The 16,924-nt window shown below is 43.4% G+C and overlaps 3 protein-coding genes across 7 annotated transcripts in view; 2 read left to right on the top strand and 1 right to left on the bottom strand.

Annotated features, from left to right (window-relative positions):
* Positions 1-2,339, top strand: part of chm (CHM Rab escort protein) — a 43,050-nt gene extending 40,711 nt beyond the window's left edge. For both annotated transcript variants that reach the window (XM_071337611.1, XM_071337610.1), the window contains exons 14-15: positions 762-919; positions 1,156-2,339. In XM_071337611.1, the coding sequence (XP_071193712.1) occupies positions 762-919; positions 1,156-1,422 (425 nt within the window). In that variant the 3' untranslated portion in view covers positions 1,423-2,339. The remainder of the gene's footprint in view (positions 1-761; positions 920-1,155) is intronic.
* Positions 2,340-4,061: 1,722 nt separating this feature from the next.
* On the top strand, positions 4,062-15,371 carry frmd7 (FERM domain containing 7). Of its 4 annotated transcripts, XM_071337605.1 has the most exons (14): positions 4,497-4,630; positions 4,901-5,027; positions 5,157-5,248; positions 5,338-5,442; positions 6,554-6,596; positions 8,358-8,436; positions 8,582-8,679; positions 8,816-8,930; positions 9,152-9,299; positions 9,551-9,646; positions 9,829-9,992; positions 10,090-10,158; positions 10,341-10,416; positions 13,592-15,371. In XM_071337605.1, the coding sequence occupies exons 5-14, from the start codon at positions 6,554-6,556 to the stop codon at positions 14,678-14,680; spliced, it is 1,977 nt and encodes a 658-aa protein (XP_071193706.1). In that variant the 5' UTR covers positions 4,497-4,630; positions 4,901-5,027; positions 5,157-5,248; positions 5,338-5,442; the 3' UTR covers positions 14,681-15,371. The 4 variants fall into 4 exon arrangements, with proteins under 4 accessions (XP_071193703.1, XP_071193704.1, XP_071193705.1 ...); XM_071337602.1 differs by lacking the exons at positions 4,901-5,027; positions 5,157-5,248 and adding an exon at positions 4,062-4,270 and having other exon boundaries at positions 4,461-4,630; XM_071337604.1 differs by lacking the exon at positions 4,901-5,027 and having other exon boundaries at positions 4,494-4,630.
* Positions 15,358-16,924, bottom strand: part of LOC139536899 (serine/threonine-protein kinase 26-like) — a 24,103-nt gene continuing 22,536 nt past the window's right edge. Inside the window, exon 11 of the mRNA XM_071337606.1 lies at positions 15,358-16,922. Coding sequence (XP_071193707.1) covers positions 16,907-16,922 — 16 coding nt within the window. The 3' untranslated portion in view covers positions 15,358-16,906. The remainder of the gene's footprint in view (positions 16,923-16,924) is intronic.

Here is a 16,924-nt window from a genome sequence, read left to right as displayed (position 1 = left end):
GTTGATGGTGCCACACCTCTGCTGCTCTCCAAATTAACTAAATCACTCTGCTACCCAAGGCAGGAAAAGTAACACATATTATAATTGTGTGACATTTTGGTAATGACCACACTGACATTTCAGACTGACACCTTTTTCTCTCTCTTTCTTTGGGTACCTTTTTTTTTTGGTCCCTTACATTTTAAAGGGTAATGATACAGAATGACGGTTTTACGCTTTGAAAACCAGGAGCCTTCTCGCAGCTCCAAATCATCCTCTCTCGTTTTTGTTTGACCGCTTCAAGTCTCACTCACGGACCGATCAAAGAGTGTCAAGAAACACTTTCCCGTGTGCCTTGTCGGCAAACCAAATGTCACCCCATTAACAGAAATCATGCTTCCCCACAGATAAGCTGTGTTGAAAGGAGCCTGTTAAGTTCCTGTCTCTTCTCAAACACTGAAGGAAATATTCCTACAAGACTAAATTGGCACCATTTATGGCTGGGCATTTCTACCCGAAAATATGAATTGCATTAATGATTAAATAGTTTGGTAGCTTACTGTTACTATTACCCTGTTATCTAGTACTCCGGGAGTTTGTCTCAACGGCAGACATGAGCTGCATCCGTATAGCAGTAACATATATCATATGTTCCCGAAAACATTTCAACTATATCAAATGATTCCTCCATTGATCTTCAGTGCGACTTCTGTCCGTGCACGGCTCTCCATAGAAATCAGAACACTACATTACATTCATGACCCCGGTCCTTCCCCATCCAGGAGAGGAGGAGAGCAGGGGACCGACGGTGCTGTGGGCCCTGTACTTCAACATGAGGGACACCTCTGCTGTGGACAGGAGCAGCTATGACCTGCCCAGTAACGTACATGTGTGTGCCAGCCCTGATACCGCCCTGGGCAGTGACCACTCCATCAAACTGGTAAGTGACAATGTCCCGGAGATATTTTTTTTTTTTACTGTCACGCTAAACTTGTAAGAATTGCGTTCTTTAACGTTTATGTCATTGTTAAAAATCGAGCAAATAATTGGCTAACGATGACTTGCGTCACTAGCCTGGAAGTGTACTGTCCAATGGGGCTGATGGTGTAAATTGAGTTGTCCTCACCCGTCTTTGTGTGTGTGTGTGTGTGTGTGTGTTGTCATCTCTCTCTCCAGGCCGAGGCAGTGTTCCGCCAGCTTCTCCCTGACGAGGAGTTCTGCCCCCCGGCCCCCAACCCCGAGGACATCATCTACGATGGGGACGGGCCCCAGGGGGAGGGTCCGGGCTTTGAGGAGGCTGCACCAGCAGAGGGTGCTGGTGCCCAAGGAGGAGAGAGTGCTGAGAGACAGGAGGGAAAGGAAGCAGTGGAAGAAACGGAGGGGGCGGGAGACGCAGTAACACAGGAAACTGGGGATGAGCCGAGCCTCACCAGTGAGGAATAACCCCACGCACCCGTCCGTGTACAAACAGACTGCTGCCTTCTGCCTCAGAGTCCTGGCATGTACAGCAGTCAGTCAGCACTCCTCTGAAGGCCTCATGGCTGGACTCTGTGGTCTTGGTAACCAGAAAGCGTTCTCATCCCCAGAAAGCCTTAGAGGGATCATCTTCACCATCTTTGATGTGGTCACCTGCAGAGACATTATATACATATATATATATATATATACAGTATTTACATTGATATGCACAGTATATTCATGGAGTCATTTCTTTACTGGGCACTATATAACACTCTACTCACTGTATTTGACCTCTCACCTGAGGTTGATGTAAAGGTTCTTCTGAGTGGGGGGGATGCTGTTTCAGGTCTGCTTTGGGGATGTGATTGGTTTTAATGGGTTACCCCCATTTTCTTCATTATTTATATTTGTCCCATTTTTTTCCCCCGTCTGCTGCTACTGAAATAATTTGCAGCGGCTTGTTCTTTTTAAAAGCCGTTCCATTGTGATGCGTGTTCTTTATCAGGGTCTCCGGTGTCGAGCCCAAAGAAATGGTTGCCTTTTTTCCTTTTTGTACTCATGTTAAGAGTTTTGCTCAGCCACAGGGCCTGATGCAGTTTTGTTTCCCGCCTCTTGTATATGTCTGGAATGGGTTTCTGGGTGTTTTAAGGACTACAGTACTTGCTTACGGGAAATATGAGACACCTCATCCTCGACAAGAACCCCTCCCAAAACACTGGGCAAGGGACAGCCTCTCAACTGAACTTGCATGTTTTCACACACTCTGCTGTGCCATCCAATTGTACTCGAACCCCATGTCTCTTTTTAATGTGCTTAAGTATTTAAACTCTGTTCTCTCATATGTATGGTCACTATCATTTTTAAAAGGTTGACGACATTAAAGTGCTACTGAAAAACTGCTCCTGTATCTCGTTTTACAATGTCATTTACAGTGAAGTTGGAGATCCGTTTCCAACTGAATTGGAAGAGGAGAGGTAACAGAACAGAGGCAACAACGGCAGAAGGCGCGCTCCAATGACACGCCCCGGCTCTGTGGCTTTGACAGGTGTGAGCCAATTTCCGTTCGGGAAAATCTGATACAACTGTAACAATGTGTGATGTGGCTGCAGCTGTCGACGGCGCACGACACACTCTCACATTAGCAAGGTGTTCCTGCTTCCAGAACAAACAAAGCTCCACAGTTTACCTGGAAAGAAAGGGAGGTGAGAGAGGAGCGAAACGGGGAGGTAGAGAGCGAAGGGTTTGATGACATTTGTTTTGCGGTGGCGTGACAGAACAGATGGCTCATTACGCCTGTGAATGCACAGTCTCTCTGCTCACGGGGCTTTGTTTTGCCGTAATTTGATCTCCGCTCTGTTGAGAGTATTTACAGATTCAAGGGAGATGAATTACTGTAAAACACATGGCTGGGTCATTAAGAGCTGGCAAATATGCTCTTATTGGAGGAGAGGATGAAACTAAAAAACAACCTCATTGAGGGGAGGATTACCAAGCTACATGTAGAGTAGGAATATAGTAGTAGTATTTTTCTTACGGTGTATGTTCTGTTGTTTGCTTAGTTTAGTGTCACATATCTGACTATTCCTGGAGACGATGTATGGCGTTTGTGTTGGATATCTGAGCCTGAAGGCTATAGAGAGGAGGAGGGCTCACCGTCTCCTCAGTAACATCAACAAACACTGCAATGTCACCCTCATCTGTTATGGCAGTCAAAGACCTTTTTAGAGCAGGACATCAAATCAAACTGACATGTCCTCATTCAAACATACTTCCCATTTAATATGGCTTGTATTTCCAGGATATTTTCCTAATTTAGTGTCACCATTTAGTGTTTGTAGACTCATTGTTCTTGTTTTTCTCCACTTAGTGACCCAGCCTCTCAATGGTATCATTGGGAATCAATTTTCTGCATGGAGAGTCGTGACATTAAAATGCAAAAGGGTAAAGAGAGCCACAGGCTAGACACCTAGCGGGGCAGATTTCACTCACTCTGTGGGGGGCAGACTCATAGAGACGGCAGAGAATGTGCTCTTATGCACAGTAGATTTTTTGTTACAGGAAATGCTTTCTGTAGATTTCTTCAAAGATAATTTACATCAGGCGTCCTTTTCTGTGGAATGCTGCAGAAGAGTTCCTTAGGAATTCAAACATTCTGAACTTGTTTCAAACATGATCATTGGTAAACACGCAAATCAGTGAAATTACTATACAAACCCTGTACAGTAATTAGTTATGCCTCAATGGCTTGCAAGAGCGCATTTTTCATATTCTTAACTTGTTTATTTGCATTGTCCCTACCTACATGGTCCGATCGAGTGAATGATCTCATTAGTACTATTAAACAATCATTAGCCATTCTGCCTATGGAAAACACAACCGGTTCTTTAGATTGTTACTCTCCAGTAAAATATTATGTAGACTAGATGATAGACCTTCAGTCAGATGTATTTTTTTTGTAAAGACCTGTCCAGCTAGTTCACTGTCCTGAGTGAATATGGCGGTCATGTTGCATGCACTCACTGACATCTAGTGGCGTTCTACGGTACTGTATCTTTTTCCAGAGAGATCCTGATGATGCTACCAGTGACCACCTGACCTTGCATCGCTGCAGTAATCTCTCTCTCACACACACACACACACACACACATTTAATGCGTGCGCGACCTTTTCCAAAGTGCAGCCATCTATTTGGAGCTGTGCCTGGAGATGTTAGTGAGGAGAGGATAGAGAGGATGGTTCCCCTCTTCATGGTGGGTTTTGAGCGATGTTGCTTGGAATTTGGTGAGGATGGATCATTGAGGGGATGATGAAACCCACAGAAGAGAAAAGGGTATGTAAAACATTTTGTTGAAATACCTTTTAGTGGAGTCCAAATAGTTTCCATGATTCCATCAAACTTACATTTCGGTTATTCCGTCATATTTTGACAGAACACAAAAAAACGAGCATCTCTACTCCTTGAGAAAGTGTTTGTAAGACGGGCCTGACAAAATTTCATCAGTTCTGCTGTTTTGTGTCAGTGTGTTTTGCTCGTGACGAGTGGGTGAGGATGACCGAGAGCCAAGGTGGACACGAGCCGAACCGAACTCGAGAGTTGAGAGCTGTCGTTGTTCGCAAGAAACAAAGAGAGGGCACATTCAAACTGCGGGTCATCTTCTTGGATGACAGTGAGAGCATATTTGAGGTTGAGGTGAGAAGTGTATTTTTCGTAACTATATTCCAGTCAACTTGTGACCAGAAGTTACAAGTATTCATCAATTTACACACAGGCCAAAAGACAGTCACTGCCTTATGTGTTTGTAAACGCAAATACCTCTGCTTAGTGTAAACAGAAGTATATTCCGATGTTATCATTTTTATTATTACAGTTAAATAAATTGATTCTTCTTCCAATTGTACTCTGTTGGCAATGCATTTCACTTCCTTTTAAAACCCCATTATCCCTGTTGACCGCATGCAGTATTTATCCATCCAAGCCATGGGGCATTTTGTGCATCTATGTCATGAGTGAAGGGACAATAAGTGAATAAAAGAAGAGGTTGCTGAGTGGCTCAGTACAGACGGATGCGAATGACTGCAGGGCAGCTGTGAGTTAGCAGGGTTTTAAAGTGTCTAAGGTGGCCCGATTTCTTCATCCCCTTTGGATATTGAACATAAAGCGCCTTCATTTGTTCCAGCCCTACCTCTCATCATTTGACTCTTTCTTTATTCTGCAGTGAAATGCATGGTCAGGTCATGTCGAAACTCCTCATCTTCACACAGCTTAGTTGGGGAAATACATCATGATTAAGATCTGGTTGTGATCCGTGTAAGCTGAATTACTCTACGTTGTTATTTTTGTAAAGGAAATGCCAAATAAACACTTCAAAGTATAACTTTAATATTTACTGTTTACAGCAAAGGATCCTTGGAAATGATTTCTACAACAAAGTATGTGGGCACCTGAAGCTGTTGGAAAAAGAGTATTTTGGCCTTGAATTCCGTCACCAGTGTGGCAGTTATGTAAGTCATTCAGTAGAGCACATACTCTACTGTAACTCAAATGTAGCTTTGACTAAGGGATGAAAAGAAGAGTGAGTAACACATTATTTGGATACTCCATCTGTAGATTCTCTACAGACTATCACTAACATTTCAACTAACTATACTAACCCTAGCCCTAACCAGTGGTGTAAAAATACTTAAGTACTACTTATTAACTTGTTTTTTGAGGTATCTGTACTTTACTATTTATATTTTTGCCAACTTTTACTTCACTACATTCCTAAAGAAAATTATGTCCTTTTTACTCCATACATTTTCCCTGACACCCAAAAGTACTCATTACATTTTGACAGGAAAATTGTCAAATTCACACACTTATCAAGACAACATCCCTGGTCATCCCTACTGCCACTGATCTGACAGAATCAAACACAAATGCTTCGTTTGTAAATATGTCTGAGTGTTGGAGTGTGCCCCTGGCTGTCCATCTTTTTTTTTATTTTTTAAATGGCTTGCTTAATATAAGGAATTTGAAATGGTTTATACTTTTACTTTTTGATACTTAAGTACATTTTAGCAATTCCATTTACTTTTGATACTTAAGTATATTTAAAACCAAATACTTTTAGACTTACTCAAGTAGTATTTTACTGGGTGACTTTCACTTTTACTTGAGTCATTTTCTATGAACTTATCTTAACTTTTACTCAAGTATGACAATTGAGTACTTTTTCCACCACTGGCCCCAACCTTAAACCTTATCCTAACCCTAAACTTAAAGGGATACTTCAGGATTTTGGCAATGAGGCCCTTGATGTACTTCCCCAGAGTCAGATGAACTTGTGGATAACATTCTTATGTCTCTCTGTCCAGTATGAAGGAAGTTCTAGGTCGTTTTGCAAGCCAATGCTAACTAGCTAACTAACATGCTAGCAGATATCCATAGACTTTCAGTCACTGCGCTAACGCTAGCAAGCAGTTGCTTATCAACAGATAGTTTGTTGATATTATGACCATCTGTCAAGCATCTACAGATGGAATATACAAATAAAGTGTGAACAAAGAAGGTACACTAAATGATGTCACACCAAGCTTTGGATGCTAATCTGATCTGTATTTCTAATCCCAGATGTGGTTGGAACTGCTAAAGCCCCTGGCCAAGCAAGTAAAAAGTAAGTTGCAGGTACAGTTGAAGTTGGAAGTTTACACCATATCCAAATACATTTAAACTCATTTTGTCACAATTACTGACGTTTAATCTAAGTAAAAATTCCCTTTTTTAGGATGGTTAGGATCACCACTTTTTTTTAAGAATGTGAAATGTCAGAATAATAGTTGGGAGAATGATTTATTTCAGCTTTTATTTCTTTCATCACATTCCCAGTGGGTCAGAAGTTTACATACACTCAATTAGTATTTGGTAGCATTAGCTTTAAATTGTTTAACTTGGGTCAAACGTTTCGGGTAGCCTTCCACAAGTTTCCCACAATAATTTGGGTGAATTTTGGCCCATTCCTCCTGACAGAGCTGGTGTAACTGAGTCAGGTTTGTAGGCCTCCTTGCTCGCACACGCTTTTTCAGTTCTGCCCACAAGTTTTATATGATTGAGGTCAGGGCTTTGTGATGGCCACTCCAATACCTTGACTTTGTTGTCCTTAAGCCCTTTTGCCACAACTTTGGAAGTATGCTTGGGGTCAATTTCCATTTGGAAGACCCATTTACAACCAAGCTTTAACTTCCTGACTGATGTCTTGAGATGTTGCTTCAATATATCCACATCATTTTCCTACCTCATGATGCCATCTATTTTGTGAAGTGCACCAGTCCCTCGTGCAGCAAAGCACCCCCACAACATGATGCTGCCACCCCCGTGCTTCACGGTTGTGATGGTGTTCTTCGACTTGCAATCCTCTCCCTTTTTCCTCCAAACATAACGATGGTCTGGTCATCGTGGCCAAACAGTTCTATTTTTGTTTCATCAGACCAGAGGACATTTCTCCAAAAAGTACACTCTTTGTCCCTATGTGCAGTTGCAAACCGTAGTCTGGCTTTTTTATGGCGGTTTTGGAGCAGTGGCTTCTTTCTTGCTGAGCGACCTTTCAGGTTATGTCGATATAGGACTCGTTTTACTGTGGATATAGATACTTTTGTACCTGTTTCCTCCAGCATCTTCACAAGGTCCTTTACTGTTGATCTGGGATTGATTTGCACTTTTCGCACCAAAGTTCGTTCATCTCTAGAAGATAGAATGCGTTTCTTTCCTGAGTGGTATGACGGCTGCGTGGTCCCATGGTGTTTATACTTGCGTACTATTGTTTGTAAAAATGAACGTGGTACCTTCAGGTGTTTGGAAATTGCTCCCAATGATGATCCAGACTTGTGGAGGTCTACAATTTATTTTCTGAGGTCTTGGCTGATTTCTTTTGATTTTCCCATGATGTCAAGCAAAGAGGCACTGAGTTTGAAGGTAGGTCTTGAAATACATCCACAGTTACACCTCGAATTGACTCAAATGATGTCAATTAGCCTATCAGAAGCTTCTAAAGCCATGACATCAATTTCTGGAATTTTCCAAGCTGTTTAAAGGCACAGTCAACTTAGTGTATGTAAACTTCTGACCCACTGGAATTGTGATACAGTGAGTTATAAGTGAAATAATCTGTCTGTAAACAATTGTTGGAAAAATGACTTGTGTCATGCACAAAGTAGATGTCCTAACCGACTTGCCAAAACTATAGTTTGTTAACAAGAAATTTGTGGAGTGGTTGAAAAATGAGTTTTAATGACTCCAACCTAAGTGTATGTAAACTTCCGACTTCAACTGTAGTTCATGCAAAGGCTTGTGAATTCTGCTATGTGGACTGAATCATGCTATCTGTCGTACTAAGACAATGGGGAATGAGCATCAAGGATATTGTTCCTCTCTCCTACAGACACCAGTGATCCAACGTTCCGCTTCATAGTGAAGTTCTTCCCCCCAGACCCCGGGCAGCTGCAGAAAGAACTGACCAGGTAGGTCACTCTCTCTTGTTCTTCTGTTGAAAAAGGTTGTGCCAATTGACATTTGCCCCAGCTATACAAATGGTTTGGACCTCTTGACTAAGGGAACTTATTTGGTACAGAGAGACATGATGCTTATTCAAGTTCCCTCTTGCAGGTACCTGTTTGCATTGCAGATTAAACAGGATTTGTCCAATGGGAGTCTTACGTGCAATGATAACAGCGCTGCTCTCCTCGTCTCACATTTACTGCAGTGTAAGTAGAACCCCTGGGGTTTGTCGTTGAAGAGTGAAGCCACATAATATGATCATGATTACAATTGAAGTACAGTTTTATCATAATGCTGGCTTGTGTTTGTGGTGATGTCTCCACTGTTTCCTTACACTTGTAGCAGAGCTAGGTGACTACGAGGAGGAACTTGACTTGCAACATCTAGAGAGCAAGAAGTACGTACCCAACCAGGAGTGCCTCCACAAGAAGATCCTGCGCTTCCACAAGAGGCACAGGTAGATACCTCCCGGGCTCAAGGGTCAGAGGCTAGAGGCTCTCTGGTAGCTGGGAGGGGGCAGAATAGGGCCTATACTGCTCACTGAAGTAGTTAGTGACTCAGGCATACCAGGTGTGATGGTTCTGGCCTTCTGGTGGTGACTGTCGCATCGTGTTGAGGTGACAGAAGGTTTGGTGGTTAGGTGAATGTAGGCTGTTGCTGGTGCTGCGTGTGTTCCAGGGGCCAGACACCAGGTGAGGCAGACAGCCAGCTGCTAGAGGTGGCTCGGAAGCTGGACATGTACGGGATCCGCCCACAGGCTGCCAGTGATGGAGAGGGCACCAAGATCAACCTGGCCATCACACACTCTGGAGTGTTGGTCTTCCAGGTAATGGCTGTGCTCGTCACAAAGACCTCTTAATGAGATGTACAGGAGTTGTACATAGGGCATGTATAATATACTATGTTATTGCATGCTATTACAGTGGATTGTACAGTGTGGACTATGTCTCTTTTAGAGAGACAGATGCTGGAAACAGATATGCCAAGAAGTAAACAGAACCAAGAGAGAAGTATTTATTACAGAGGTTTACATTTGGACTGTTTGTACTCTTGAACGATGTTTCTCTCGTCTCCCAGGGCAACACCAAGATAAACACTTTCAGCTGGGCCTCAATCCGCAAACTGAGTTTTAAAAGAAAGCATTTTTTGATTAAACTCCATGCTAAGATTGTGGTGAGTTTTTTTAGTTTGAGACGTTAAGTGTGACTGAGTGGTCAAATAGGATTTCATTAGTTACCAGGTGTTTGTTTGTTGGTTGCATGTGGTTTTATTCAAACAACATGCTGCTTTATTTCCATAGAAATTACCTCTATTACATCTGTGTGTGTGTGTGTGTTTATTGTGTGTTTGGTCAGCCCTCTCGTAAGGACACGGTAGAGCTAGCCATGGCCAGCCGAGATGTTTGTAAGGCCTTCTGGAAGACGTGTGTAGAGTACCATGCCTTCTTCCGTCTCTCTGAGGAGCCCAAGTCCCGACACAAGTCCTTCCTCTACAGTAAAGGCTCCTGCTTCAGATACAGGTCAGACCACTAGATACGTAAAGGGGGAATTTAATCATTTGTCAAAAGCCTTTACCGTTTACTCAGTTTGATAACACTGTGCTACCCCTCTCTCTAGTGGTAGGACCCATAAACAACTGTTGGACTGTGTCAGGAGAGGGGGGAGGAAGAACCTGCCTTTTGAAAGGTTACAAAACTTATTGGGGAGGTTTCCCGAACACAGATTAAGCCTAGTTCCGGACTGAAAAGCAATCTTAATGGAGAATCTTCATTAAAGATGTTTTTAAGTACAGAAAGAAAGGTTAGCATTGCTTGTGTATGGTTAAGCAAAGCAATAAACCCTTGTCTTTCTAAACCTCTACGTTCCAGGAAGTTCTATAAGGCCCACTATGACAACAGGCAGTGCAGGTCCTCTCCTGACCTCCTCACTGATGTCTCTAAACAGGTACAGTGCCTTCTGTTATATGGATTTCTTTGTTGCATGTTGATTTCTTTGTTTGTTGTTTAATTTATTATTATTATAAACAGAATTTAAAGGGTGTTGAGACCAGGTGAAATACACTTGAAATAAATTGTGATTTGATTGATAAACAATTAGCATAATTGCATGTGCTCTAAACCAAACTTGTCGATGCACAAGTGCAATAGGAGGTTTCCGGTGAGTCAATTCCAACGGCTCACTTCTGCATTTATTTTTGGTCAGTTTGTTTTGACAACGGAAGTTTGTAATGTGAGGTAAGGTTGTAGTATGACCACATATCCTTAGGCATGCTCTTTTGAGATGACATAAACCGGTGTCACACAGTTCAGTTCCTCCTGTATGCGTTTCAAACCTCCGGCTCGGTGCCAGTCTGTGTTCTAAATGCATTCCTGTGTCTCAAGGTGCAAATGGACTCCGGTTCTTGCTGATTGATCATTAGAAAACCTTTTGCAATTATATGTTAGCACAGCTGACAACTGTTGTTCTGATTTAAAGAAGCAATAAAACTGGCCTTCTTTAGACTAGTTGAGTATCTGGAGCATCAGCATTTGTCGATTCGATTACAGGCTCAAAATGGTCAGAAACGAATAACTTTCTTCTGAAACTCGTCAGTCTATTCTTGTTCTGAGAAATGAAGGCTATTCCATGTGAGAAATTGCCAAGAAACTGAAGATCTGGTACAACGCTGTGCACTACTTCCTTAACAGAACAGCGCAAACTGGCTCTAACCGGAATAGAAAGAGGAGTGGGAGGCCCCGGTCCACAACTGAGCAAGAGGACAAGTACATTAGTGTCTAGTTTGAGAAAGATGCTTCACAAGTCCTCAACTGGCAGCTTCATTAAATAGTACCCGCAAAACACCAGTCTCAACGTCAACAGTGAAGAGGTGACTCCAGGATGCTGGCCTTCTAGGCAGAGTTGCAAAGAAAAAGCCATATCTCAGACTGGCCAATAAAAAGAAAAGATTAAGATGTACAAAAGAACACAGACACTGCACAGAGGAACTCTGCATAGAAGGCCAGCATCCCAGAGTCGCCTCTTCACTACAATTATGGTCTTGAATTGGACTCGCATTTTTCTGGTCTCGGAACCCTTGTCCCCCTCCCGGTCTGTCTTGACTCGGTCTCACTCCCTCTCCGGTCTTGGTCTTGACTTCTACTCGATTTGCTCTGGTCTTGGTCTTGAATCGGTCTCGCTTTAGGTGGTCTCAAGCCCAATGCTGGTTTTAGGTGTTTTAGGCCAAGGCCAGAGTGGCAACCAACAGTACGGCAGACCCCCAGGGCCAGGACTGAGCAGCCCAGCACCTTGGGATTGCCATCTCCCCTGACGTGACTCCTTTTGTTGTACAGTATTCCGTATAAGGCATCCAGACCTTATGAAAGTTGCACAGTATACCCTTAATCTTGTAATAAGTCAAATCTAGTGATACATAACTTGGCATTTCTTCCATCCATTGTGGGAGGATAACCAACCTTCCAATTAATGACAATACATTTCTTAGCCACTATAAATGCTAGATTACACAGTTTCTTCTGATAACAGCCCCCAGTATCAACATTTATAAGGAAACCAAAACAGTGAGAATCTGTAGACATGCTGAGATTGAATTCTGGCAAAGAGTACATTCTTTAGTCTGCCTTCACAAGACCTTAAATATGTCCCCTTTTGTGTTTTAGACCTCCAGCAGAATAATTACGTTTCTGAGTGCATGATATTCAGATTCACTGGATGGTCAAAAAACTGCAGTAATTTATGTCTGAGATTATACATGATTGGGTATTCTAACATCTGTATCCGTTCATCAATAGCGTCTCCCAGGTCTTCCTCACATTTTTTGTTTGACATGTTTTGTGTCATCGGGAAAAGCCTCTATCAACCCCTGATACAGTTTGGATATCAACTTTAAAGGTTTGTCAGACTGCCTTAAAATAGTTTCAATCTTTGAAGCTTCTGGCTTGTCCAGTGTTTGCTGCACTGAGAGAATAAAGTGTTGTATCTGCAAAGTTCACCTCTGCACTGTCACAGACTGGTCTTCCCTGGCTGCCTGACCCTGATGAGACCCCTGTCACCATCTGATCCTGCTCAGATGAGGCATGACAAAGAATTACCTTGGTGTACATTTATACATTATATTATCCAAGAATAGAATTAACGGTTCAATAATTGAAATGACCATTATTCACAGATCCCAGACTGTGACCTACCCAAGATGCAACTTTGTATCCATTCACTATACCTCAAAATTCACGTAAACCTGTCACCATCTGATTCTGCTAAGACATGATGAGCATAGTGTTGTGCACTATGACAATGATGCCTGTAGAGCTGTTTATACCGTGTCAGTGTAAAAAGTAAGGAATTAGCGAGGACCACTGACAGATCAATAATGTTACATTGCTATAGTGACTAATAAAAACTCACATTGCTCTGAAAAAACATCAGAATAGTCTTCAATCGGTTGGCTGCTGGTTTCATTGTTTGATTCAGGTGTAGTGTGATTGAGGCAAAAATAATAGCTGAAGTTAGTGAGCTACCAAGCTAGCTAAAGTTAGCCAACTTTTGGATAGCTCTAGCTAATGGTACAACATCAAACAGACTTCTGTTGAAGTGGGACAAAACAAAGGCTACAAAACATTTCCATACACACAACCGCTGTTAAATACTGCTACCTGACAGATCGCTAGAGGCTAGCTAAAGCTGAACTGGCTGTGGTAGCACTAGCTACTAGAAAGCTAACTAGCTGCTAGTAGTTCATTCACTTCAGTCGAGAGGGTATTACATTAGCTAACATAACATGTCAGTTACACTACTAGCTCAGCACTGGGAGTAAATAATTGTTTTCAAACAGCGGTTACCTTGCCAGCTAGATCAATCAACTAAGGAGTAGACAGTTTCTGCTCTGCTTGCTTATAAAACTCAACAAAAAGCGCAACAGAAAGCAGCTGACTCTGTTCATCTCTCCGTGCCGGAAAACAGCCTACCCTGCGCTCTAAGGCGTCTGCATGGTCCTAAAGCACACCGGTGCCGCGTTTTGTATCACACTGTGATAAATACAATGTGTGGGGGGGGGGGGGGGGTCATGTACAATGGTGAAAGTTACACACCTGCTGTCAGTGATATCAGGGTGTGTGTGTTCCAGGTGTATGAGCAGACCTGTGGGTTCCCCCGTGCCGACTGTGCCCCGGGTGGGAAGCGCAGTCAGTCTGCTGTGGAGGTGCTGTTCACCACTATGGATCTGGAGGGCCCCCCGTCCCACTCTGCACACACTTCTGCCTTCGGCCAGTCCCGCTCCTCTTCCTTCTCTGGGGCTGAGCCAGGGCCCACAGCTCTACAGGGGCTGCGGTGCCACAGTGAGAGGGCCAACCAGAGCTTCAACCGCAGCAGCAGTGTGGCTGAGGGGCCTCAGAGGGGCCGACTGCTGGCCAATACACAGCAGCTGGTCCTGCTCTACCCCAGCCCTCACTCCCACCTTTACCCCTACCCCTGCCTGGAGCTGCACCCCATCCTGCCCCTCTCTGCTCAGGCCTACATGTCTGGCTGCTCCTCTTTCTCATTGGACCACGCTCCAGCCCCACTGCCTCGGTCCCACTACGGCCCCAGGCCCGCTCCCCAGGCCACCCTCCTGGACGACTTCATCCGCTCCTCCAGTTTCTCCAACCCCTCCTCATTGTCTCCCTGTCTGCGGCGTCATCGCTACAACGTGCCTCCAGGCTTGGCCATCGCTCCGGGGCTGTATGCAGCCACTCTGGCTGGTTGTGGGGCTGGTCGGAGGGAATTTGGCAGAGAGGAGACGGCAGGCCACTTCAGTGATGACTCCAGCTACCAGGCAGGCCTGCCCAAGCGCTCCTGGAGCCAGTCTGATATGAAGGTCCTCCGGCCCTCTGCCCCAGCAGCAGAGTTCCGCCCTCTAGGTCACTACCCTCACCTATCACGCCGACACTCGCCTGCACGCCCAACACACCTCCCTCTTAACCTGTCCCCCATGCCTGAACGGCCCGCCTCTGTGTGCGTGCTAGGGGCCGGGAGCAGGACAGGGAGTGGAGAGATCAGCCTCAGTGACTCAGACGTCATGTTCCCATACTACTGCCCAGGTCTAGGGAAACTGGTGCGCTCTGGCCCCCTGGCTCGGATGCGCATTTCATCTGGTAGTCTGCAGCTGGACGAGGGGGAGGAAGACTCCTTTAACTTAAGTGACCCTGAAGGCAGTGCAGCAACAAAGCGGTCATGAGCCAATCAGAGCGTTAGTATTCGTACTGGGACAACCCCCTTGCTCTCCCTAGCCTATCACAGCATATTCTCTTTGGTGGGCCTGTGGTCACAATGGGAAGTCCTCCTGACCCAATAAATGTCTAAAAAGGGTTTTTGTGACCACACCCCCAGTCTTCAGAGTCATTCCCACAGGCCCTGATGGTTCCGGTCACTGGTCATATTTGAAGATGAAGGCATGAGAGACACACTAAACTGATGGACCCGACTTCATAAGTATGCCTTGAAGAAACCGTCAGACAATTAAAACAATTTTGGGAATAGACTTTACATTAACAAATGTAATTACTTGTATGAGATGAGTACTCAGATAATATTAATATTTAATATTTGAGCTGGATTTTGATGGACCCTATAGGCTACTGTACTGGTCTCACCTCACTGTCAGTCTAAGGAACTCCAACTGTTATTGAAACAAGTCTTTTGAAAATGTGGTTTCTGCACATAGACATTGGTTCCAAAGACTGCAAGGATTGTGGAAAGAATAAGGACTTTATGAACTACATAGCTGCACATAACAGGAAAAGTGGACCGTCTACAGAAACAAAATGGGGATACTGTAGACTTGTCCACGATACTGATGCAATTAAATGTATTTTCATGGAATACTAACACATTCAATAAAAAAAAACACAGGAATTCATAATTTAAATATTTATTTTCAAGACCAAACCAAAATGAATTTTGCAACGATTGAAGCAAAGACTATCCAATATATACATTTGACAGCTTCCTGTAAAGCTAAGTCAACAGTTTCTTTTATAAAGTTCAGATACAGAAATATAAAAAAAAAAATCTTGTTTTCCATCTGCATGTAATTGATGAGGAAAATACAAAAATATGCAATGATCAAATGCATTATTGCCTTCACAAACGTATTATTACTATTTAATGCATTCGATGATACATGACCACAATTAAATAGAGAATATCACTACAATTAAGTTTTAGGCACCATTGGATGTTAAGTTGGCATACTTCCCTCCCTTCCAAAACGGGCTCTGTCACCACCAAAGATGGCACCCTTTTGTATGTGTCTGAGCTTGGCTGATAAAATCTTTATTTGGGATTTGTTCAAAAGGACGCGACTCCCCGTAGAGTCCTCAAGGACTCAGACCAATGTTTCAAACATTATACCGACATTGCCATTTCACTTGAGCACGTGTCACGTATTTTTGGTCGAGGGAGAGCATAGTGTCTTGAAGACAGAAAAGTACCCCGTCTCCCTTGAGATCTAGTCGAAGTAGGGAAATAACTAGCAAGCATATTTAGAAAAAGCTGCACCCCCATCAAAGTGTGTGCAGTGCATATTTCCTTCAGAAGTAGACCTCCAATAGGATTGCCCTTATAGAGCTAAGATCCCATCAGATAGATATGATTTGTATCTTTTGGAATGAGAGAGCGTGATACAGCTTTTGCGCAGCAAAGTCTTCCCATTTCCTATACAGTCTTTCCTAATGCCCAAACAAGTGACCCCCTTTTCCAATTGTCACCGAACAGAAGTTTCCATTTATGGACATCCACTGGTCTGAGCCTTTCCCCCACCCACGGACTGCTCTCAGCAGAGGTATTGAACTCCTGTGGTTTGACAAGATATGCAGTTCTCCAAACAGCAGGTTTCTAAATGCTACAAGTGACATGAAGATGGTAAGCTAGACATCGGAAACAAGTGCAGTACACTGAACATCTACAATATAACTACTTAAACATTTTTAGTAGCAGTAAAAAAATGAACTCAAAATTGAAAACTAAACTGACTTAAGTAGACGTCTTATGCTCAGCAGAAGATTGATGTTACGTCCTTATAATCTTTTTTTTTTTTTTTTTTTAAGACTTAAAATATTACAAAACTAAAATACTATTGACTAATATAACATTAACACGCTCTGCTTTGGGCACCAGCTTGAGCCTACTTTTAAAAAGGGGTTAAATAAAATAGCAGAAACATATTTCAACAAATATACATGAAAAAAAAACATTTTTGGTTATAAGATCAGTGAGTGTGCACAGCAGGAGTCCTCCCTCTTTCCCTGCATCCAATGGTCCTGGGGGGGCTGATCAGAGGAGAGGCATGGAGGATGGTGGGAAAAGGAATGGGGGGGATGATGGGGGAAAAGGCATAGAGGCTGATGATGCACTCTGGAGGCGTGGTCCTCATCAAGCGTCTAAACCTGCCCTCCACATGCCACTAACTCACAGAAAATCT

Source organism: Salvelinus alpinus, chromosome 13 (genome assembly GCF_045679555.1).
Source record: "Salvelinus alpinus chromosome 13, SLU_Salpinus.1, whole genome shotgun sequence".
Taxonomy (NCBI): Eukaryota; Metazoa; Chordata; class Actinopteri; order Salmoniformes; family Salmonidae; genus Salvelinus; species Salvelinus alpinus.
The sequence above is the reverse complement of the archived record's forward strand: the minus strand, read 5'-3'. Positions and strand labels throughout refer to the sequence as shown.

Excerpts from the sequence above, each read along its gene's own strand:
- frmd7 (XM_071337602.1), top strand. The coding sequence starts at position 4,490 with ATGACCGAGAGCCAAGGTGGACACGAGCCGAACCGAACTCGAGAGTTG. Across the intron at positions 6,597-8,357 it reads CCTGGCCAAGCAAGTAAAAA|ACACCAGTGATCCAACGTTC; the intron begins GTAAGTTGCAGG and ends TCTCTCCTACAG. Across the intron at positions 9,993-10,089 it reads GGCTCCTGCTTCAGATACAG|TGGTAGGACCCATAAACAAC; the intron begins GTCAGACCACTA and ends CCCTCTCTCTAG.